The 25,250-nt window shown below is 43.4% G+C and overlaps 1 protein-coding gene across 1 annotated transcript in view; it reads right to left on the reverse strand.

Moving 5' to 3' along the window:
• Window positions 1–359: 359 nt before the first annotated feature.
• Window positions 360–25,250, reverse strand: part of SCGN (secretagogin, EF-hand calcium binding protein) — a 48,569-nt gene continuing 23,678 nt past the window's right edge. The window contains exons 5-11 of the mRNA XM_019490313.2: window positions 24,984–25,040; window positions 23,476–23,553; window positions 6,100–6,155; window positions 4,678–4,723; window positions 4,522–4,581; window positions 3,945–4,013; window positions 360–1,032 (exon numbers count right to left, since the gene is read on the reverse strand). Coding sequence (XP_019345858.1) covers window positions 904–1,032; window positions 3,945–4,013; window positions 4,522–4,581; window positions 4,678–4,723; window positions 6,100–6,155; window positions 23,476–23,553; window positions 24,984–25,040 — 495 coding nt within the window. The 3' untranslated portion in view covers window positions 360–903. The remainder of the gene's footprint in view (window positions 1,033–3,944; window positions 4,014–4,521; window positions 4,582–4,677; window positions 4,724–6,099; window positions 6,156–23,475; window positions 23,554–24,983; window positions 25,041–25,250) is intronic.

Below are 25,250 nucleotides of genomic sequence, written 5' to 3' on the forward strand. Positions count from 1 at the left end.
ATAGTGAGCTATCCAGAAGCCTACTAAGCTACCCAGAAGGAAAATGCAGGGCATGCCTGGTATGTGAAATCAACAGTGTACATAAGTATCAGATATTGCAGTTATCTGCAGATATTGCAGTGGCTAATTTGACAGGTGAAGGCAATAGAGGATTTAGCCTTGTGTGTCATCTCTCTAAGAAGTTTCCACAGTACTATATTGCCTTGCATACTTATGACAAAGGCTTGACAAGTTCACACATGCACTTGCCCCTCGAAGTGTGAGATGATAAATGTTCATACTACGCACTATCAACTTGTGATAGAACAGCCGTGTCTTGTGTATGGCTTTCCAAAAATAATTCATAAGCACCCGCTGCATTTCCTTAATTGTGGTTTTTATTCTTGCACAAATAAACTGTCATCCATCCAATATTAAAATGCCATATGCACAAATAAAGCACAATGCTTATGTTCAGAAATGTAATGATTTCACATTGAAGGTGATCATCAAAAGGGCTTGATAGCTATGGTATAAGAGTACCGATATTACATGTTAAGGAAAGACTTGTCCTGTTCTAGAGAACTGACTGACAGTATGTTATGAAGGCATCAGTAGTAGATCAGCCCCCATTTTTGATAAGCTGTGGACACAGATATCATTAATAAAAATGCAGAAACCCCACAAATGAATGCTTCTGTGAGCAACAGAAATCTAATTAGTAAATTAAAAGGCCTTTTTTTGCATTCCCCAGTTGTTGTATCATCATGCAGATGCATTTTCATTCCATTGATGGGGTGCCATTACTTTCCACATTCAGCACTATCACACAGATTTTTAGCACAGCACTGAAACAGTTCTACCAGTAGCAGCAGGTTCATACAAAGGAAAACTTTGCAAACAAAAGATGAAATGTATTCAAATTTATGGGTTCATCTTAAGCCCAAGACACAAAGCTAGTTCAGATTTTTGAATTTTTCCATCCTTGTTCACGTCACAATGATGAAGCAGAATCTGGCGGAATTTATCCAGATCCACACCACTAATGCTGGGCTGGAGACAAAAGAAAGAATCAGTCATCAGGATAGGAAGTATCTCAGTTATCATTTTTCCAACCTCATATGGCATTGGTAATTCTAGAGTGACTAAAGAATGCAAAGGAGGAAATACCAAGCAAGCGGGCCACATCAACCCAAGTGAAATAGGGAGAAAGGTAGATGTGTGCCTCTTCACAAGAAGATAGATTTAATAAGGTTTATGGGAGTCTAAATGACTGCAAGGAAGTCTTAACATGATTTCTGTATTTGGCCAAGGGAAAAACAACTGAACTAGGCTGGGACTAGACCTTCTAACCCATGGCCCTGTCCTTTAAACCTGCTTCCTCTCACAAACTTGCTACATGTTGATAATGTGTAGATTGTCACTATTCTCTAAGATAATAGTGTGGTTCAGTCTTGTGCTTTAAACGCAAGAAATACCACAGGCACATGAATGTATATTTCTATTAGGGGGATGGAGACCGACTATTTCCTGAGCCCATGGAGGACAGTACTAAAAGCAACGGCCTCAAACTGCAGCAAGGGAAATTTAGCTTGGAGATTAGGAAGAACTTTTTCATTATTAGGGTGGTTGAGCATTGGAACAGGCCATCTAGAGAGGTTGTGGGATCTCCATCCCTAGACATTTTCAAGAGTAGGTTAGACAGACACTTGATTGGGATGGTTTAGTCAGGGATGATCCTACCTTGGGCAGGGGGCTGAACTAGATGACCTCAGGAGGTCTCTCCTAACCCTTCTTTCCTATGGTGATATGATCCTGTTGTATTGTTTGAATGCTGTATCCTTTCCTTGTATTGATATCATTGGCTGCATATACACATGCTCAGGGGTGGTGGAGCGGCATTTTAATTAGAGCGGTTCCCAGACAACTACTGTATTTAAAATGACTCACCGTCATGTGTATTAAGCCCCCACATGTTTTAAAATGGCTGCGGGATGCTTTATCTAAACCTCATTCAACGAAGGTTAGATAAAGTGTTCCCCCCCAGCTATTTCAAAATGAGCAGGGGCTTAATACTTGTGACGGTGAGACTATACTGGAGCATTCTAATTAGACACATACTAATTAGCTCGTGATCAAATGTGTATAGCCAGCCTCTAGTTCTTATATTTGCATAATAAGAACAGATTCAAGTTCAGAATGTGTTTTATTGAAAACATTATATTCAACAATGGTTATAAAAAGGATAATGATGATGATGAAGAAGAAATAATTCCTTTGGGGAAAGAATGGTTTCCCAATCATATTGCCAAATGTCTTCTTTTCTTTCTGGCTCCATCATTATCATGGTTACTAAGGTCTGCAAAAACCTTCTCAGGCAGCATGGCAAATGGGAAAAGCATGTTAGTGAAAGCTTATCCTCTCATCTATTAACAATTTACCAAAAAAAAGTTCATTTATATATTTACATAGGGAGGCATTTTTTGCCAGGTCGTGGGTAGAGCTAGGATTTTGGAAAGGGGTTGCAGATGGTGTGGCACATTGTCACATATAACACAACACATATTTTTCTCCAGTTAAAGAAAAACTAGAAGCTTTACTAATATGGTAGAGGGCTAGCACTATATATTATTCAGTTTAATATCAAAGCAAAACATATAATTATTGGAATGTGCAGTAATTGGCTAGAGCGCATATATATATATATATATATATATATATATATATATATATATAAACCCACAAAAAACAAGGCAAAAAATAGTCAAAAAGTATTGTGCCATTAGTCCTGTAGTCATTATAGTTAAATGCACATCTCTTATTCAGATTCATAAAACAAAACCTAGCTTTACTGAGTGTCTTGACAGAGCCTCCAATACTTCACTGTCAGTCATTTCTATACCTGAGTTACTATTACCACACCTGAGTTAAAGTTTCAGTAAGAGCTAAAAACAGTCTGTAAAATAGGAAAGAGACATTACCAGAAATGGCTAACAGACCACAAAATTGGAGAAGAAAGGCTAGTTTGAAATACCAAAACATCAAGACCATTAAAAAGGATAAAGGATCATTAACACCTGTGGAGTGGAGAGAGATTAGCAGGAATCAGGGAGAGAATAATGAGCCATGAAGTCAATTGACCAGGGAGTGAATTTCCTCACTAGAAATGCTGTTGCCTCTCCCAGTCAGTTGGTTTTAAAGTTTGGGTGGAGCAGGAATCAAAGCGGGGTTCAATTGCACCACTGCACCCTCCCCAGATATGCCCCTGTGCCAAACTAACTTATTTTTGTTGAGCGGCCCAATAAGTTAAGAACTAACTTATTTTTGTCCTCAAAATGGGGAGCAAGAGAAAGGACAGAATCAGATACTGCCCATGAAAGCTTTCCATTACAGCTCAGTTAATGAGCTCCAGGGTATGTACGTGCATATGTGTTTATAGGTACCTGCCAGAGACCAGCAGTATATCTGAGGGGGGACAATTGAAGCAGCAGCCCCAGGTGCTGCATCTGTGAGGGGGCACAAAAATAGCCACACTTGAAGTGATGCTGATTATGCTGCTGTGATCTATACTGTGGCAGCTAGCACTGCCCTGGGCATTGATAGCTGCCTCTGGCACAGAGCTGACCGACAATACCTCTGGCAAAGACTGCACTTTTAGTTTACGTTTGCTGAACTGTGCTGTCTGTCTAATTTAGAATATAAACTATTATGGGCCTCTGTTAAGTAGAGAGCATTCGTTGTGTGAAATTGTTCCAGTCTGCATGTCAGACAATGCTACCACGATGTAAACCAATATCCAACAGTGTTTATACTCAGACCAGGAAATTCATTTTTTTCCCTGTGACAACCTGAATTTGACTCCAGAGTTTCAGGCTTGGGAAATTACATTACTGCCTAAAAACATACACAACTCGTTTCCCGTGACAATGATAGAAAATGATAAAAGCAAAGAATTGTGAAGACACCTTGACAAGCTCCATCATATCTTTGACAAAGCCATCTACTTCTGGACCTTCAAGTGCTCCTGTTTTACTCTGAAAGACAGAGAAAACATCATATGCATTTCACTAAGAGAAAGTTCCCCTCAGGACTCCATGTTCCTGTCATCCCCCAACCACCCAAGCCATCTGCCTGCAACTTCTCTTGGCCCCTCACATGGTGGTGACATCTTCTATCACCTGTTTGGGACAACTTCTGGGGACTATCCTACTCAGCCTTCTGAAACTAGCCAATGACAACAAAAGGTAGCTCTCCAAGCAAGAGAAGGCAACCCGGGTATTTCATTTGCGCGGTGTCCTATTGCTGCTATACTGAACGAGGATATAGGAGGTAGCATTCTAGTTGATGGACTGAGACATGCAGGTGGTACCCAACTGCTCAAAGGGCATAGAGGTAAAACTACTGCTGTTTTTGTGATTTGGTAAGTATTGCTGGCAGTCCTGGCAGTGTAGCGCCTCCCATTACTGTGCTTCCATTACATTTCAGTCCGGAAGTGCTTCATAATATATGTAATATAATCATGAATGACTAAAGAGAACTCACAACATCATAGTGTGCAAAAATTTTCTCAAAATCTCTCTTCCTTTCTTCTGTAGTACAAGCCTGAGTGGAAAATAAAAGAAAATGGGTTGAAGTTAGGCCTGAATTACCTTTGCTGAAAGAAGCTGAATGAATGAATTAGGAAATAGTGCTACTTACATCCATTTTGAACTGAAGGAGGAAATTTTCCTGGAGCGCCAGAATCCTAAAGAGAGAGATAGAAAGAAATTATGATCTACTCAATTATTGTCTGCACACACATTTTTAGTTCTGCTTGTCCATAAATCAAAAAGGACTGTAGATTATAGGCCTTTGAAGAAGAAAGTTACTGCAAGGGGTATTTTAAAGGAAGGTCTGTGGCTAATGTGAACATAATTCCTTCCCTCTAGTTGTTGGGAAGAGTTGTGCAAATGCCTTCGATCACCGCTCTAAAAAATGTACTTCTTCATACATCTGCCCATTACAGAACATTTCCAACAGTAATACCAGGCGAGGACATCTACCTCCAAAGGGAGGCTAGTATCCAGTTATCCCTCTGTAATTGGATTGTGCTGCTGAATTAAAAAAAAATAGAAAATGTATCATTATCTTATAGTTGAATTTAATGGCTGTGAAAGTAAAGGACAAAATAATACTGGCTTGGACGCTGACAGTGGTCAAATTTTCCCCCGAAGGACTGATAAAAGCTTTTCTTTTTTTTGGCTGCTATTCAAGTCCTAAGTTCCTGAACAAAAAATGCCAAATTGTGCCCCCACACAGAAAGTTTTGTGATGTGACTGATATTCACTCTAAGCAGAACTTAATCTACACAATTCACCTCATTATTAAGTACCAGATTATTAGTGTGCATTGTAAGGGGGCTACTTACTATGCTATGCCTAGAAAAAAAATTGTAACAGCAGCCTCTGTATGTTATTTTTCATTCTCTTTGTCTCCATATACATATTTAAACTCACAAGGATATGGAATATAAATTGGAGAGCATTGATGGATTCTGAGTTGGCATAGATAGGGATGAGGACAAGGCACAGCTGAATAAGCATGTATGAGAACTCATGCCTCTTTCCTCATTCAGCTGTTTCTGGACATGCAGCCCAGAATCCTTTAGTGCAGTGAGTATCTCAACGGTTCTCAAAAATGTTAGGACAGGACCTCATTTCAACAACAAAAATACCATCACAAGCCAAACCCTATGTGCTTATTTTGGTAAGTACAAGGCTGGTGAAAGTATGGAACACCATTTGGGCTTGTGACTAATTATTTGAGAAATACTGCTTCAGGACTTTCCAGCAGCTGGCATGTTACTGCCTTTGAATCTCCTCAACATGCAGAGTGTATAGATGAAGGGGAGAACAATCCTGACATAATTTAGAGCTCTTATTCACTAGGCACTTACTCAGATATTGTAGTAGTGGTGAACCAGACAGTAGAAATACTTGGGTCAAGAAGAAACTGATCTCACCTGAGTGGTAGGATTCAAACTCAGGCCTCCAGAGGTGGAAGGCTATTGCTTATAATCCACCCACTTGGCAGATCCACCTGCAGAAACTAATGAGCCATATCAGTACTATTAAAATCTACCTTGCCAGATCGTTCAGATCCAATCGTCCGTCTTTATTTTTGTCAAAAATCTTCATCTAAAATCAGGAAGACAAAATGGCAATAAAATTGTACCATTGAGATATCTGGTTAAGAAAATACAAGTACAGAATCACTGGCATATATTACAGGCAACTCTATGTCCTTTCCAGCATAAGATAACCTCTCATGTCCTGATTTCATTATTACCCTGTCAGTAGCTACGATTATGGCATAACTCAGGCAAAACTGTCTCCCTCCAATACACAGAACTGTCAGCATTTAAAACTTAGTTGGAGCAAAGTCTGAAGTCAGAAAGAACCTGTTTTACTTAGAAAATTTCAGACTGCCGGTATCATGGAGTTAATCCATATAAGTACAGGAGATATCTCTTGCTTAATATATTTTGATTGCTGCTTCCCAGTGACTCACCCCAGCTTTCGTTTACTTATTATTTATTTATTTTTCCTGTATGAGGCACAGATAAGAGGTGATCACTTAAGCGAGAAGCAAAGAGATTTGATGGATTGTAGGTATGAATAATTCATGGCAATTGTCATAGAAAAAAACTGATGCCACTTTTTACTGCATGAAAGGTCTAATATTTCATGGAGATGAGTTGCTGCTCTCTTTTAGACATTCTGCATTGGGATATTTTTATTCACTAATATTTCTTTCATGAACCTTATTCCTCTAGTGATTATAAGTTTACTAAAAAAAAATCAGTATAAAAAATGAGTTTCCGAGTACTCGAAAACTTGAGAATAGGAGGTATAGGTACCTATTTAGACCCTCAATAATATGCTCAGAGTATCAAGCAGAGACGACTATTCATATGACGTAGAACCAGGAACGATGTCCACAAAATACCTCCAGAGAAACCAAAATTTTAAATATCTTCCAGAAATGAATTCAGAATTCAGTTCAAAGCCTGACATTTGTACAAAAAAGATGCCTCCTAAGAGTTCAGTAAAAGGTGACTCTAATTTGCTGTTGGCTGTGTGGAGAGAGAGAAGGGGCTGGCTTTTTCTGAGAATCCTTCCTACAAATATGAAGTCTTACAGTCAGGCACATCTCCAGTCTTGCAACACTTGAGGGAAGACAGTTAATCTCAGATACCATGAGTAGGGACCTACTTAAATAGCAGTTTTGAGATTTTGCAGAAACTGTGAAAAACAGTGTTGTCCATGAACAGTGTTGTCCAATTGCTGAGAAATTCAGCACTGGCTGCAACTTCCCACAAAATCAACCAACAACAAAAATAGCAGTAGTGATGTACACTGAGTGAAGGGGCCCTCCACCAATCAGTGGTGAGGAGCGGGACAAAAAAAAATGGTAGTGACATAGACTGAGTGATGGCACCTTCCACCAATCGGCTGAAGGGGCAAGGCCACCAGGGTCCCTCTGCCAATCAGCAGTGAGGGGCAGGGCCACTGCAAAAATGCCTGTGAAATTGGCTGTGCGTGCCATGAATGGACTGCGAAAAACCCTGTGTCTCACTGTGACTTAGGTAGGTCCCTACCACTGGTAAACCTCTTTATTGGACCGGGTTTTGTTACAAATCATGACATATTTAATTAAATGAGTTCTTCTAAACAGTTTATAGCCAGTGTAGGAATATTTAAAGAATTCTTAGTATTGGCCAACCTTTGTTTCCATTGAAATTAACTGTGAAACTACCATTGATGAGTTAGACCAATACAGAGCTTTTTGAAAACTGCCACTCTTAAATGTAAAGTTCATATCTAACTGTGTACATAGCTTCATTCCTGTTTCATAGCCCTATGCTCTGTGTGTACTCAGCTCATAGGCAACGTATCGGGGGATACAGGGGGCATGCTTCTCCCCTGAAATTGGCCCTCTCTGGCAGGGGAGTGGGGAGCGCCGGCTCGTGCCCCCTCCCTCAGAAGTGCCGGCAGCACTTCTGGTTTTGCCTGTGGCACTTCCAGTTTGTCGGCACATCTTCTGGGGTTGGCAATCGGACCCCCCCCGGTTGGTGATCAGCTGCTGGTGCCCCCCCGGAGCCAGGAGGAACCAGTTTCCCATGACTCAGCTCATAGTTTGTAGAAGCAATAATAAACATGATTTTTTAACTTTTCTTGAACCTGCAACTGGAAAAATGAGTGAAACAGTTTAATGTAGCACACAGTGCTCTTCTTATTCAACAAATTTCCCAACTATACAGTTGGTCCAATAAAAGATATAAAAAATCCTTGCCTCTCAGACTCTTTTTATATGCTCAGTCAGAGCTTATTTTGAAGGCAAGATAAAATATTTAATTCTCCCTCTAGAAGAAAATCACCGAGGGTAACATTTAAAAGATCTTATACAAGTTAATGGGATTTAGGTACCCAAAGTGCCAGAATCATTTTTGAAACTGGAATTCAGGCCTTTTTGAAAATTTTTACCCTCAACCCCTGGTTTCTGGAATATAGCTAAAGAGGTCTTAATCCTTAGGTTATGTCTACCTGGTAAATGTACCATAGCTTGTAGGTGTGCTCTCTGGGCTTTTTACTTTCTAAACTGGAAGGAGCATAAATGCATCTATTTAGCCATTGGGGTGGTCTAATTGGCACTTGCAGATGTAGCTACTCTGCTGGGAGTGGTGCAGTGCATTTGGAGGAGCTGCTGCTAACCATGGTAAATTTACTAAGTAGACACAGACTAATTGGGACAAGCACTATCTACATAAATAACACACATTTTCATAAAATAAAAACCCACATAAGGCAAGAATGGTCAGTGTGCTCTAAAAGACACAAGGCCAAATTCCACCCTGGTGTAACTTAATTGAATTCTCCCTGCTTCTGATAGCGCAAAATATGCTAAAGGCACCTTCCTTATCTTTTCCTTGTGAAAAGATACACTGTATTTCTCATTGCATTACTGTTCAGAGACTTCAGGTTTTTAAATACGATCCTAAATGCCACAGTCCTTGGAAAACAACAGGCGTTGGGGGGGGGAATTTCTGTTTCTATGGCCATTAAATCTTTGGCTTTGGTATGAGATTGCAAGAAAAATGATTTAATTACCAGCCATGATGGCAATTTATGAGACACGATGCACAGCTAGCAACTTAGGAAATGGATAGAGGCCAACTACTTATTTTGCATAGGTCAAGTCAAGCCATTCATTTCTTTTCCATTTCGATGTCTCCTGAAGTCTCATTTCCTTCCATAATTCCCTCAAGAAAAAATAAACATCTGACTCTAGTCATTCCCTCCTCTGGGCTTTCAAATATGTCTCATCTATGTGTCTGTTTGGCTTAATGGCTAGAGCTCCAAGGTACAGACTGTCTATTGCGTGCGCCACCAAACACGTATCAGAAGGCAATGACCTTTTTTCACTGCCACCAACATGGGATAGATTAAGTCTGTTGATTTAGAGGAGAAAATATGACCCTCTCATTAGCAATCTAATTCAGTTCCTTATTCCTATAAGTTTGAATGTAACATTTAGCTTTTAGGGACTTAAAACCCTTTGTTTTCTAACTGATCAGTGTCGTTGTTGCCAGTTTTCTCATCTCCCTGCTTTCCCTTAGCTCTGCTTTTTCCAAACCAAGAGAGAATCTTCATGTTTTACAACTCAGCTTTGTTTGTTATAGTACATCTACATTAAACAAAATAGCCAAATACATTAAAACTTCCTTTCTCAATTCTGGTCAACAGAGGAAAAAGAATCCTGCTTCAAAGGGTCGGTTACTTTTTTGTAATAATGAATTTCATATGAAATATGAAAAACATGTATTCAAGACCAGAATACCTTTCAATAAGTTAGTTCAGGTACCACATCTAATAAGCTGGACATGATTCCAGTATTTGAACAAGCAGGCCCACTCTGTGCCATTGTTGTATTGTTACTACATCAAATGCCCAGGGATACATTTATTAATTAAACTTGCAGATCTCAAATATGCAAGTGTTTGATTTAATCAGATAATTGTATATCCGTGTGCATACAAAGAATTGCAGCACACCCATATCCTGAATACATGCATATGTGGGAGGTTTAAGTACATATATTCAAAATGTTGTGGGCCTGATTTTAATTTAGCTGATTTCCAAACACACCACACTAGCACTGCAAAGATGCTTTTAGGTTGGTATTATTTACACCTACTTTCAGACTCATTTTAGCTGCTAGCATAGTATTAAGGGACTTATTGTAAATGGAGATAGGGTTCTGCATGCTTAAATGACATTTTTAAAAATAAAAATCTTTATTCTATTTTATATACCATGTTTACCCAGATCCAAGACTTTGCCTTTAAGATGACTGCCCCAATAATTAGGTTCTGTACATGGAAAAATATAAATTTGTTAGCATTTTCCATGTATAGAATCTAATTTGTGGAAAATCATCTTAAATTCATCCCCCTCAAGCCCCACCTGCTGTGGCAGGGAAAGCAGTGGTGGGGAGGCAAGGGGCCAGAACCCCATCCCTTGCTCTCCAGCCCCTTGTTCCCCTTGTGGCCCACTGCTGCCTGCCCCTCAGGCCTGTGCCTGCCCCACATTCCCTGCTTTCCCTACCTCTTACTTCCTCCTACAGCCTGCCTCCCTCTTGCTCCCCATGCCTGTGTTTGCCTCCGTTTCCCCGATTCCCTCCCCCACCCCCTTACCCTCTGCTGCAGCTTTGCTCCTCCAGAGCAGTCAATAGTAGTATGGCCCTAGCCCAGCCAGGCCCCTTCCTCCATCACCCTATGCACCCCCTGAGCCTCACCTGCTCCCCCGTTCCCTGCCCCCACTACCCCCTCACTTTCTATTTCAGCTCTGCTCCCACTCTGAGGAAGTCTGCAGCAATCTGGCCCCAGCACAGTCCTGGCCAGGCAGGGTCAGGGCTGAAAGGACTGGAGCTGGAACAATAGGTAAGTGGGGGGGGGGGGGGGGTAGCTGTGGGGAGGGGAGCAAGCACAGGCATGGAGGGGGACAAAGAGGGAGCAGGCTGCAGGTTTCCCCCCACACCAGTCTCCCCAACACTCACCCTGACCATGTGCTCCTCACTCCTCCACCCCTGGGGCCTGGGGCCAAAGCCAGAGCTGAGCTACTGCCTGCCCTGGTATTTGAATCCTAGATGAAGCTTTTTCCTCCTGATGCTGACTGCAGGGGGTTGGGGGGAGGGGAGGAGGCGGACAGGGGTTATGACCTTCTTTTGGATTTGAGCAAATATGGTAAAATTATACAGTTGTTTTAATGCCAAGCTATACAACATTGCAAAGTGTTTGGGTAAATTCACTGTTGAAATTTTTAATAGAATTAGACCAGAGATGCTTCTAGACTAAGAGAACAAGTTAAAATAATCTTTTTTGAGGCAGCATGAGCTGGAATTGACTTTGCAAAATGTCATTTGTTACTCTTTTCTATAATGCAAAACAAAAACTATCATTGGCTTTTAATTCAAGTCCTCTATGCAGCAACAAAAAGGCCTGAACTTTCTCAGGCAGGTACCGTGGGGAAGGTTACTGGAAAATGAGAGCGGAAGAATAGCATAGGATCATAAGCCTGATTTAAAGTGAGTAACAGTGACATGGTTCTGTATTTGATTATGTCAGTATTGTATGTAACTTGATTCAACAAAGTTTGAACAAGTAATGAGCTTTCCCTCTACATGGAACTAAGCATTAGGGCAGGTAGCTAAATATAGGTTCTTGAACTGCAGGTTAATTACAGTCAGTGCTTTTATGAACAAGGTAATAATGGATGCAAGGGGTTTCTGAATGAGAAAGAAAGATGTATGCTCCATCTTGCAATGATTGAGTCCATTGGCGATGTGTAGGGGGTGCACGTGGGTGCACACGCACCCCCTGAGATCGGCTATGCACTCCCTGGAAGCACCAGCCACAAAACCAGAAGTGTACCTCTGGTTTTGCTGCTGGCTTGGTGATCAGCTGCTGGGGGATCCCCTCTCCCCAGCCAGCAATCAGCTGCTGGGGGACCCCCCTGCCATCAGCGATCTGGTGCTCCCCGGACTTGGGAGGTACCAGTTGCCCATGATTGAGTCCATCACTGTGACAGAAAAAAATGTTTCAAGGACGATAAGAGTACAAGAGGAAGGATCAGGGAAAATGTGGGTCCCTTACTGAATGGGGGAGGCAACCTAGTGACAGAGGATGCAGAAAAGGCTGAAGTGGCTCAATGCCTTTTTCACCTCAGTCTTCATAGGCAAGGTCTGCTCCCAGACTGCTGTACCTTGTTTAGGGAGGAGGTGAGCAGCCAACAGTGGCAAAAGAACAGGTTAGGGACTATTTAGAAAAAACCAGACATATACAAGTCCATGAGGCCAGATGGGATGCACCCAAGGGTGCTGAGGGAGTTGGCTGATGTGATTGCAGAGCCACTGGCCATCATCTTTGAAAACTCATGATGATCAGGATAGGTCCCAGATGATTGGAAAAGAACAAACATAGTGCCCATCTTTAAGTAAGATAAGAGAGAGAATCCAGGGTATTATAGACCAGTCAGCCACACCTCAGTCCCTGGAAAAATCATGGAGCAGATTCTCAAAGAATCCATTTCTAAGCACTTGGAGAAGAACAAGGTGATTAGGACCAGTCAGCATGGATTCACCAAGGGCAAGTCATGCCTGACCAACCTTACTGCCTTCTATGATGAGATGACTGGCTTTGGATGCAGGAAGACCAGTGGCTGCAGTATACCTTGATTTCACCAAGGCTTTCGATACAGACTCCTACAACATTTTTGCAGGCAAGCTAAGGAAGGATGGGCTGGATAAATGGACTGTAAGGTGGATAGAAAACTGGCCGGAGCATCAGGCTCAGAGGGTAGTAATCAATGGCTTGATGTTTAGTTGGCAGCTGGTATCAAGTGGAGTGTTTTAGAGGTTGGTCCTGGGTCTGGTTTTATTCAATATCTTCATCAATGACTTGGAAATAGCAGAGAGTACACCCTCCGCAAGTTTGCAGATGACACCAAGCCGGGAGGAGGAGTATACATATACTGGAAGGTAGGGTTCAGATTCAGAGTGACCTAGACAAATTGGAGGATTGAGCCAAAAGGAATCTTGTGAGGTTCAACAAGGACAAGTGCAAAGTCCTGTACTTAGGATGGAACAATCCCATGCACCAGTACAGGTATGGGCGACTGGTGCCTCCCAAGTCTTGGGGGGCACCAGTGGGACATGACCCTGGAAGGTCCCCCCAGTGGCCAGCCAGCGGGGTGGAAAGTCCCCCAGTGACCGGTTGCTGAGCTCACTGGCAGCATGGTGGCGATAGAAGTGCTGGCACTTCTGCCGCTGGCACTTCTGCCACTGATCTGCTGCTGGCAGAGCCAATTTTTGAGGGTGGCACAAGTGCTCTCCATGCTCCCCTACCAGCTGGAGCACTTGCTGTTAGTGGGGGGCACCAGCACTCTCAGGGGGGGCACATGCCCTCCACCCCCCATGCTCCCCCTACGCGTTGCCTGTGAATACAGGCTGGGGGCTGGCTACCTGGGAAGCAGCTCTGCAAAAAAGGATCTGGGTGTTATAATGGACAATAAGCTGAATATGAGCCAGCAGTGTGCCCTTGTCGCCAAGAAAGCTAATGCTATACTGGGCTCTATTGGTAGGAGCGTTGCCAGCAGGTCAAGGGAAGTGATTATTCCCCTCTATTCAGCACTGGCGAGGCCACATCTGGAGTACCGTGTTCAGTTTAGGGCCCCCCACCACAGAAAGGATGTGGACAAACTGGAGAGAGTCCAGCAGAAGACAACAAAAATAGTGAGTGGGCCGGGGCACATGACTTATGAGGAGAGGCTGAGGGAACTGGGCTTATTTAGTCTAGAGAAGAGAAGACTGAGTGGGGATTTAATAGCAGCCTTCAACTACCTGAAGAGGGGTTTGAAAGAGGATGCAGCTAGACTATTCTCAGTGGTGACCGATGACAGAATGAAGAACAAGTTGCAGCAAGGGAAGTTTAGGTTAGATATTAGGAAGAATTTTCTCACTAGGAGGGTAGTAAAACACTGGAACAGGTTACCCAGAGAGGTTGTGGAATCTCTATCTTGGGAGTTTTTTAAGACTCAGCTAGAAAAAGCCTTGGCTGGTATGATCTAGTTGGGGATGATCTTGCTTTGAGCACGGGGTTCACTAGATGACTTCCTGAGGTCCCTTCCAACCTTAATTTTCTATGATTCTATGATAGTTTCTTTGCAGGTTAGAAAAAAAAATCTTCCACAACTGCATATAGAGCTGCTGGTATTGAAGTCACTGAGGTAAGGACCTTGCGATCTGGCTCACTAACAATATCCTAGAAAACTTAGACTCTCTGGGCCTGATTCTTCTTTGCTTGGTGACCTCAAGCAGTAATTTGTGTCTGAGCAAAATGAACAAAAAATGCTACCAGATCAGAATAGACACGTTTCTATCCTCTCTCTGCATAGCTGTGAATGATCATACAAGTTCTAAATAGTGGGAAAACAGGCACAGAGATGATATTTCATTTATAATGCTTTGTCAATTAATAATATGTGTAAGCAAAATGGTGAAAAGTATCAGAAAGCAGGTGTGGGGAAAAGACTGTGAAGGACTATTAACAGAGCTGAAGAGACCTGAGACAGAGAGGTGAGAGAGAAGGTATGTTAACTATGAGTATGGCCAGGCACAACATTTGGAATATCTTGGAAACATTTTAAAAAGGTATTGTTTCAACCACAGGGCAACTGTATAGCCCTTGTGGTGTCTGCTGGCTGAATTCCAGTGCAACCAGGGGTGGGTGAGTGGGGCATCAAGCTTGGACACTAGGTTAGAGGAAGCACTGGGATGGCTCCACTCACCCCAGTCATCTTTACCACAGTGGGAGCAGCCCTGTACTATCTTTCTATAGGAAGTGGACACACACAGTCCCATGCCCAGTGGTGTTCCTTGTAGGGCAGGGGTTCGCTTAATTAGTTTTGGCAAGCCATCGAGGGCCACATGGCAGGTAGCCAGGGGCAGAAAAATATTAATTTTCTAAATTTTTTAGGGACCCCGTGGCCCAGATAGAATGGCCTAGCAGGCTGCATCCGGCCCACAGGCCACATTTTGCCCACCCCTGTTGTAGGGGGAGGGAGGTACAATGACATCCCCAACCAGAAGTCTTTGTCACAGGAGGCACAGCCCTGCACCTGGGGTGGGGAGGGAGCAGGGAACAGGGAACCAGGAGTAGACCCTGAGGAGCCCATGTCACTGCCTGTTCCTCAGTGGCAGCTGCTCAAGCCTGTGCTGCTATAGCTACAGCTGTGGCAGCAGCAGCTATCACTGGAATGAGGAGAGCTGGGCAGGTAAAACTTCTTTCCCCCTTCCTTCTTCCCATGCTCCTGCTCTCCACTGGTCAGCATAATACCTTCCCAAACCCCCACTTCTGCCCTGGGCACTGAAAGAGCTTGCTATGACTCTGCTGGAGCACCTCTCCTAGCACTCCCTGACTTCAGTAGCTTGTGGCACTCTGGAGGGAGTGGGGGAGCAGAGTGCTGAGTGCTCTCCCTGTGCCCTCCAGAATACGGAGAGCAGACCCCCGCCCAGAGAGGTACAGGGATTTGGGCTGTTGAGGAGGAGGTCTGACTCTGGTGGCAGGGGCATGGAGAGCTCATGACATGGAGGGGGTGCCGTGCAAAGGTCTTGGTGGGAGGAGGGGAAGGGATGTGGGGTCCAAGTGGGGACCCAGCAGCTCCACAGGTGCTGGAACAGTGCTCAGGCACCTAGCTGTGGTGCCCCAAGTATCCTGGGATCTGGCAGCAGAACCCTTGATAAGATGCCTTTCATGGTACAGAATTGCCCCTTAGTTGCCCTTCTCCATGCAAGTCCAGGTGGCTTTGTTGGAACAGCTGCACCAGGAGTCTCCCACAGAGATCCTGCCCTGCCAAGCACAATGAACTCTGACTTCTCAAGGAGTCAAGGGGACTCAGTGCTTCACACAATCAGCTCCATTCTCTATATTTTATGTGGGACACTATTGTGGGGGTTGGGGGTTGCCAGTAGGCCTGTGCGAATAGGAAAGTATTTGATTTGGATTCAGTTTTGTCCAATTTGGAGGATAGTGATTCGATTCAATGACTCAAATCACTGTCCCCATTCCATGTGGCCAAATCAGAATTGGAGATTCAGAGAGATTCGGTGATTTGGATTTGCCAGGGAAAGGCAGGCACAGACAGGTGGATTCAGGTTCTCCCATGGTTCCTCTGGCTGTGCCTGCCTCTCCCCAGGTGCGGGGAGTCACAGGAGAAGCCCCCATGACTGCCCTGCTCGGCCCCATCCCCCACTGGCCCCAGCCTCCCAGCACTTGAAAAAAAAAAAAAGCCCCTCACTCACTGGGTCTGGAAGCAGTGATTGGGGCCTCTGGGGGCTTGTGGCAGAGCGCCCCCTGTGCCATGTGGGGCAGCAGGGATCACCCCCCCCGCCTGACACCCGCACAGCAGCTGTCTCATCACGCGGGTGCAGCGTGGCTTGGCAGGGCGGTACACGCTGTCTGGGAGCTGGGGTAGCTCCATGTGTCAGTGGAGCCTGGCACCACTCAGCCCCAGTGGCCCCAGCTCCTGGGCAGCACACGGTGCCCTGCTGAGCCACACAGCACCCGTGCCATGGGGCAGTTGCCACACGGGTGCCAGGTGGGGGGAGTGATCCCCACTGCCCCATGCTGCATGGGGGAGCTCTTCCATGAGCCCCCAGAGGGCCCTGATCCCTGCTGCCAGAGCCCATGAGTGCAGGGCTTTTAAAAATTTTTATTTTATTTTTAATTGCCAGGATGCTGGGACCAGGTAGGGCAGCCATTGGGGGTGGGGCTGGGTGGGGGGGAGATCAGGGAGTGGGAGCTGTGGGGGGGGCTCTGCCACATGGTCCCAGAACCCCCACAGCTGCTGAGTGAGGGCTTTTCTTTTTTTTAATTGCAGGGAGGCTGGGGCCAGTCAGGGCAGCCATCAGGGTGAGGGCCAAGGAGCAGCAGGCGGCAACTAGGGAATGGAGGCTACGCAGGGGAGCTGTCAGGAGCCCCCAGAGCCCCCACAGGTCCTGCTACAGTCAGTGAGTGTGGGGCTTTTTTGTTTTTTTAAGTGCTGGACTAGGCTGGGGCTGGGTAGGGGCTGGGGCTGGGCAGGGTGGGGGCTTCTCCCATGGCTCCCCCCAGCCAGGCAGACGCAGGCACAGCTGGAGGAGCTGCCCGGCTGGGCCTGCCTCTCCCCGACTGATCCAAATCTCCAAATCTCTCTGAATCTTTTCTGAATCAATTCAGAGACTTCGGATTTGATTTGGACCGTTCAATGGGTCTCCCAATTCGATTCAGATTCAGAAATTTGGCTGGTGAATTGGGCCAAATCTCCTCAAATTGAATTGGCTACTGAAGCTTCGCATAGCCCTAGCTGCCAGGCCTACAGCAGAGGGACCACAGTGTGCAGGCTGGCAGTGGATTTTGTATTAGCACAGTGAGAGTCCTGGGACCATACTGTAATCTCATGGCCTGCCCACAGCCTACAGGGGTGAATTTTATCCTACAACCCTCACTTAATATCCCATAGAAATCTGGTTGTTGGGCCTTTGGGTGAGGAAGGTCAAACAATACCCTCAATGGAAATGACGGGTCTCACGAAGCACAGAACCACAGAAACCAGAGATGGAAAGACTTTTGGTCAATGGGTTTGTTTCTTGTTAGCACAAAGCTGTGTCCTACAGTAGGCAGAATAGTCTCATCTTAAGAGTAACCATTTTTCTTGGGAAACCGTTCCAAAGTCAAATAGATCTCATCAAGAAGGATTTCATCCTGTCATTCAGCCTAAATTCTCCTTTGCTTAATATCATTCATTGTTACACCACTTTAACCTTAACTCTTTCTTTTTGTTCAGAAGGGTGCTGAGAACAAGCATTCTCCAGTTACATCTGATTCTGATGTGAGCAGCTCCAATGGAAGCTGTGGAAGATTTTATTTTAATCACATTAGGTGCCCATACAGATACATAGAATTCATTTCTACCCCTAGGAATTCATCATTTTTCACATTCTTTAAGCCCCAGCTCAAAATCTACAGTCTTTTGAGGAAGAAGTAGAATATCCATTCCATAAGAGATCTTAAGAGTATTGTAAAGATCATACGAGTATTGTGAAGAAACAGGACAGCCTGGTAATGCATAGCTACTAAGCAACGTGTTCAATCGATATTCCTCCTTGGAGAGAGAACAAATCCACACTACTGAGTCAGAGGTGTGAAAATGGAAAACAGCTCAAACTCACAGCAAATATACATAGAGCAAAGGAACTGCCTTATGCATTGTGTTTCACATGTAATCTGTGTCACTTAATGAGGTGGGTGGATAAAGATGAAGACGAGGCATGTGTTGTGTTCCTGGAAGGTGGCACTGGGACAGAAATAGAATTCGTAAGTCAAAGCAGGGTAGAAATAATCTTCAGCAAAGCTACTGTGTTGTTAGCAGCTATCAAAACTCCTTGAGTGAAGGGCAAACCGTGTCGGCAGGCAACCTCTGGTCTATGAGACTTCCTTCCTCACCTTAGCACATGTCAGAACAGCATGGAGGGACAAATGCACATGGCAGAGATGGCAAAACACAGGTGGCTTACTGAGGAGGGCAGTGGCTCCCACTTCCAAATCTAATCAGTTCCATCCTGCAACTGAAAAGTGAAAAATGACTTGCTTGGGAGATGTTCGCTCCAAGGAAGAGTAAAGGGGGGGGGGGGGGGGGAGGGAAACAAGACCTTAGAGGTGAACAAGAAAATTGTATGTAAGTGACAAGCTAGGAGATATATGTTGCAGTTTGTTAGGGATAATAATTTTATTTCCACCTCTTGCTCCTATCAAATTACTGCATCCCTTTTCCTGCGCACATAAAGCGTAGTCCACTGATGGCAGGTAGTATTAGTTCACTCCAAAGGCATAACAGAGCAGGTCTGTGCCCTGGACAGCCAGGATGCATATAGCAGCATCAGCTGCAGTAAGTAGTGCTGATCCTGGTGGCATGGTCAGCCGCTGCTGTGGGGCAGCCATTTTTGCACTCCTCGGTAAAGATAGTGCCTGGGACTGTTGCCCTTGTCACCCCCTCTCAATTATGCTACCAATTCATTCTCACTGGTTTGGGTGGTTTCTGTAATGGCTGAATTACCATGGCATAAAAAGTAATAAAAATGAAATGCTGGACCAAATCCTGCTCATCTTGGGTGTGTGATAGCTTTGTTGGCCTTCAAGGAATACTTGTGGCATGGGTGACAAGTAAGTGGTTTACAAGACTGAGTCACATATATACAGCAGTCATCTCAAGAATCATTTCTATTGGCACTAAACTTTTCCATCTTGCAGAAGTGAGGGAATATTCTAGCATTGTTTATAGAGTAAGAGAATAAAGAGGAGGATAGATACTCAAAAACCCTAATTAAGAGGGGATAAGACTTACTCAGGCCTTCCCCTGAAGTCAACAGAAGTCTTTCCCCTGATCTCAATGGGTCAAGTGTCTCCTGTTACTGTCACCCTTGTCTGTCTTCTTTTAAGTCCTGCCTCATCTTGATCCATGACCTGCACTTTGTCATGTTATGTCATGCTAAATTTTGACCAGGGTGGGGAAAATGTTCTTACTAGTTTTGTGACGCTCCCAAGACAATTCAGAGCCTTCAAAAGATGATAGGTGATTTAAAAATTCCCCTGCTGCATCTTGGCCTGCATACTTTCATCTGCCTATCGGTCATATTAATAACAGGTGCACAGACTTGAGGCATCTGATCAAAAAGATACCCACTGTGTAACTTTTTTCCATTTCTCACTAGCAATCATGGAATCACAAAGTGGTTCTGTCTTCAAGTCTTGAACAGCTGCTCAAAAATGATACTCTTATCTGTTTATTGTCCTTTATTCAGTTCTTCCAAAACATTAGGCCCACTCTGGCCATCACTAGCTCCCTGAGATGTGTACAGCTAGGCATAGTATGAATGATACATAAGGCACAGCTTTTAAAACTCCTGTTGAGAATGACACATTTTTTGGCTTTCATCACACATTTCATCAACACCCTGATCATGATTCTGATTATGACAGTAGCACTAGAAGCAGCAAGTGGGATTAGTACACCTTTGTAAAGACACTAACCTTTGTTGGTGCAGAAGCAGCCCCTGCTCTCATCTAAATAGAAATATGGGTAGAGGTATAATTACCTCTATGTTTTAAAGGCAGGCAGCTGATGTGCAAAAGAATGCAAGGATACTTTGTATGAGCCACAGACTGAACCATGAGCTCCTGAAATGCAAGGCAATGCCTCAGCTGCAAAATCACTCTTTCTTTCCAGATAGAGGTTGATACAGAATACTAGCAGTATTTGGTCCTTCTGTAGCACTTCCCACTGGAGAATTGCAAAGGACTTTACATATTTCAGTGAATCATTACTCACTGTATATTACTGTAAATGGAAAGAGGTAAAGAGTATTATCCTCAATGTATAGACAGCAACACTGGGAGAGATTCTATAGAGATGACAGGAATACATTTGTTAGATGATCTCTCTTCCTGCTGGAGCAGGTTTGGGTTTTATTATTCCTGTTCTATTCCAACAATTTCCTGAGGCATCTACTCTGTGCCTGAGAGGATGTCCCTTTTTAAAAAAAGATTCATTCTAAAATTGACCTTCTTTATTTCATCCAAATTATACTCACTACCTTCTTGATATTTATACCCTTCAAGGAATTGTGAATAATTAAAATGTTGCCTTCATCCTAGCTCAGCCACTCTACTATATTTAATACTTCTGATTTCTCCTTGGAATAAGTCCTTTAGTTTCCTGGTCAGTCTTGTAATTGATGTAATTTCTTAGTATTTTTGTAGTAAGGTAATGCCCAAAGCAGATACTGTACCTGCTGTCATCCCAGCACTACCCCCATTAACTTAGTGGTGCAACTTTGTAGTCCCATGGGCTGGATAACCAGTGAGGGATCAGTGTTGGTCTGTGGTCAGTCATGCAAGTCTGATCTGGCCACATGCCAGCCTAAATGCATGCTGCCCTGATCAAGCTGTGTGCCAGCCTGATCATGTGCACCCAGATTCCACCACATGCTGGCACCATCTGGTGTCCAGGATCAAGTTATCTGGCTTGTGGGGCTCACAACAGGTTCAGAAATTTAACAGCAGGGGAGCAGCAATCAATGCTGCCATTGCTTCCCTACTGCCAAATTTCCAGAGCCTTGGGAAGTCCCACAGGCTGGATGATACAGCTCTGTGGGCTAGATCTGACCTGTGTTATGGGGTAGAGCACCCCTAGTGTAACCCAGTGTTTCTGCCTATGCAGTCCTAAGTTGCTCAGTTTTTTTCACCTTAATATTACACTGCAAATGTATGTCTAATTTGTGGTCTGATAACACCTTACCTCTTCTTGCATCAATGCTTTGCAAGTTTTTCCATCACAGTGAATGTATACATGTCTTTCAGGCTATGTATCCCAAGGCATATTAAAAGCTTTCCTTTTTCCAAGTTGCACCATACTGTGAAGCACAGAGAAGTTAAAAACTATCTTTTCAAGGACACACGTTGAGTCAATGGGAAAAGCTGGGAAGAGAACGATCGGCCCTGTGCTTGAACCACTAGACTATGCTTCTTTCTCAACTGTATCAGTACCGAACTATATTTGATACATCATAGATCATAAGGTGTACCACAGCAGCTTTCTTGGGAAATGATGGGGTAAATCACAGGAAGAAGGAAGAAGAAAGAGGAAATGAACCAGTCAATGCCTACAAATTTCAAATTGCTTACTCCTCCGTCCTTGACCAGAGAACCCACAGGGAAGGTGATCCTTCACTGGTGAAGAGCAAAAACCATTTGCTACCAGGAATTTCTACTGAAAAGATTTTTGTTCAAATTGTAGTTTCTTTTTCTATTTTCAAGATCTTTCTGCTGTGGAGTAAGTTCAGTACTATGGCTTCACCTCTGAATTGCAGACAAATGTGAATGCAGGCTGGAAATGTACTGTCCCATAACTGAACAAGTGAGATTAGAAGATAAGAAAGGAAGTGAAACTACTTTTCATTTTAAATAGAAGGGACAAATTTTAAGTCATGGCTACATGCAGTATGTTCAGAAGATAGTGGTTGCAAACAGTCTCTTATATAGGAAAAATTAGTAGATGTGCACGTAATATAAGTACTCCTCTGCTAGCATAGTTAGCTATTTTATATGCATAAATGTAGGTTTGGGGCTAGGAATTGAGGCCCTCACATTTTAAATTTGTTTATGGAAGTATTAGATTTGACCTTGGATGAAAGTCAAACGGCATCTCCAGTTCAATACTGACATCAGAAATGAACTATTTTTCTTTCAGAATTTGTTTTCTGTGGGTTGGCAGGTGGATAGACAGACAGATAGCATTGTCCTGAAAATCAAGTTTAGATTCATGACTTTCAAAGGAGATTGTTTATTTAAAAGATTATGTCACTGGTGGCAGGTTGAGAGTTACACAATGGCAGGGCAGAGAGAAACCTATGAAGTAGGGGTGATAACGAGAACCAGCAGGGCCCTGTAGGTCTGGAGAGACAAAAGATCTGGAAGCCTGTCCATGTGGGAGGATCAGTGTCCATCAAGGGGAAAGAGGGAATGGAAGGTCAGGTTGAAGCTATATGTACAAGAGAGGGGGCCTCCTTAGCTGAATTTTAAACAAACTCAAGAGTTCAGAGCTCACTTTCTTTTGGTTGAAATTCACGTAATTTTTAGCGCTGTGCAAAATGGCACTGTTCTTTGAGGTCTGGACAGAATAGTGTTTTGCATTGAATATAATTTTGAGTCAAAACAGCCTCACTCTTTCGCTTTGTTGAAACAGTGAGGCTGTTTTGATCCTGTTTCAACAGTTTCGCCAGACCATGGGGCTGGGGAAAGGAACTCAGCTCAGATCACACCGGGGGTGGGAAGGCAGCCCAGCTGGGCTGCTTTCCCGCCCCCTGCCGAATCTTGCATCGGGGATGGGAAGTCAGCTATCGGGGATGGGAAGTCAGCTGGGCTGACTTCCCATCCCCAGCGCTATAGTTGAAACATTTCAACTAGCCTCATTTTGTTTTGAGGCTATTTCGACAGCCTTTGTTTCATTTAGATTTTGCTGTTTCAACCTCTAAATTAGTCGAAACAGTGTCAAAACCTAATGGCCGTTGAAATTTTGCACAGCCCTAGTAATTTTCTTATAATAAACAGTTCAATTTAACCCAGTTTGGGCTGCCTCAGAAGAGATTTAATTTACTAATCTCCATTTTTTTTCTGATACAGTGCAAACAAATAGTAAAACAAGCAATTTGTAATTTATAGCTAATACTCTGCAGTGATGCTTGGGAGTAAGGAGCATCTCTGATTATACACCTGGACAACACTTAGATCTGTGGCCTCTGATCCTGATAGTGACTTTTAGGTGGTGCTGCAATATAAATAATATGAATATTATCTTTGCTTACCATTGTATCAGTGTAGTCTTCAAGCTTTGCTGCAGGGATCATCTTTTTGTGTTGCAAAAAAAGATCTTTCAGGAAGTCCTATGATCATAAAAGAGTCAGAAAGAGATGGTGCAGGCTATAATGTTAAGAAATGAGGCATCACTTGAGCAAAGTACCTAAAATGTGTTTAATTTTAAGCAAAAAAGTAGTTCCATTGACTTCAGTTTAATTTAACATGAGCTGAAAACATTTTATGTTTCTCTTACTTGCTGGATTTTCAAATTACATATTAACATAATGATATTCTTCCACAACAAAGATAATAGAACATTTCATTAGAAATTCTTCAGCATGAGTCAAGCAGGATGTTTTGATATTAAATAATATCCCAAACTCCCATAATTTTCTAATCTAATAGGGGCCAGACTTTTTTTCAGGCATGCTACAAATTACATTTCAAGTGTCCCTCTGATCCCCTTCCCCTACTAGATCAGCTGCTCTGCCTTCTGCTTCCTACCTAATTTGCTGCTCTATTCTATGCTTCCTGCTTTGTGCTCCCTGATTTGCTTCTCTGCTTCCTGCCTTATCTGCCACTATGCTACCTGTCCCCTCCTGATTTGCTGCGGAACACAGAGGGACTGCCCATGCCAAGTTGGCCACCCCTGTCCTAACCCATTTTAAATTATAGTTGTCCTGATTCATCAGTGCACTTGCTTTGTATTCACTTAAATCTGTGCTTAGCCATATGCTGAAATTCCCATGCATATTAGTCTCCAAACCAGGAGCAGTGTTGGAGTGCATGTGGTGCTGTACTAACCTGGCTACATTACTCCTAGTGTGGGAGTCAGTGGATCTCGAGTGATCTCAGCCTGTCTCAGTATGTACCTTACAGACATCCCCAGCATGACTTAAACATGTGTTTCAAGTTAAGTTTTGCTAACAAGAGGCAGACTTCTGGACATGGTTGATATGAAGTATTTGACTATGTGCTTTCCTGTTCTGGTGTCTGAGGCAATAGGCTTGGCTTAACAATGACATAAATGTTGGGACAAATCCTTCCCCTGCTTTTCATAAACAGATCTAAACTGTGTTATGACACTAATTAATAAAATGAATTAATCAGGTGGAACTTCAGTGTCTCTGTTTAGACGGGATAGGAATGAAGTGGCTGGACTATGGATTGTGCACATCCATAGACCAGGGAGCCATGCTGTATGGTGGATCTTCTTACAGCTGTGCAGAGGGAAGTTGGTGTGGGCTGGGGAGAAGTCTAGAAGTATGGTCAGTAGATCTACAAATAAGAGGATACACTGGCTACCTCTGCCTACCAGCAGAACCAGAGAACATGATGGAGTCACAATGACAGCACATGTGTTTGTTGGTAAGGTGGATTTCTATAGAAAAACTTTAAAATGCCATTTACCAATCTCATGAAAAGCCGGTAGAATGACTAAAGCCAATGGAATAGATCCATACTGATTTATAATGGCCTATAAGTCAAACACAAGGAGACAATTAGAATAACTTACTTTGAGCTCACCAGCTGAAATAAATCCACTGCTATCAGCATCATACTTGCGCCAAATCTAGGAAGGGATAAATTGGCAAGGCCTCAGATTAATCAACAAAGATGGTTATGCAGCTCATTAAGATCTATCAGTTTCACAATGTCCATGTAACTGTATTATTCAATGCTTAATTTACTGTGGACAAAATAAAATTATCCACACAGTAATTTTTACATTAATTTACTATTATAGTAATGTGTATGATGGGCTGGAAAAAAAATCATCATC

This window comes from Alligator mississippiensis, chromosome 3 (genome assembly GCF_030867095.1).
Source record: "Alligator mississippiensis isolate rAllMis1 chromosome 3, rAllMis1, whole genome shotgun sequence".
Taxonomy (NCBI): domain Eukaryota; kingdom Metazoa; phylum Chordata; order Crocodylia; family Alligatoridae; genus Alligator; species Alligator mississippiensis.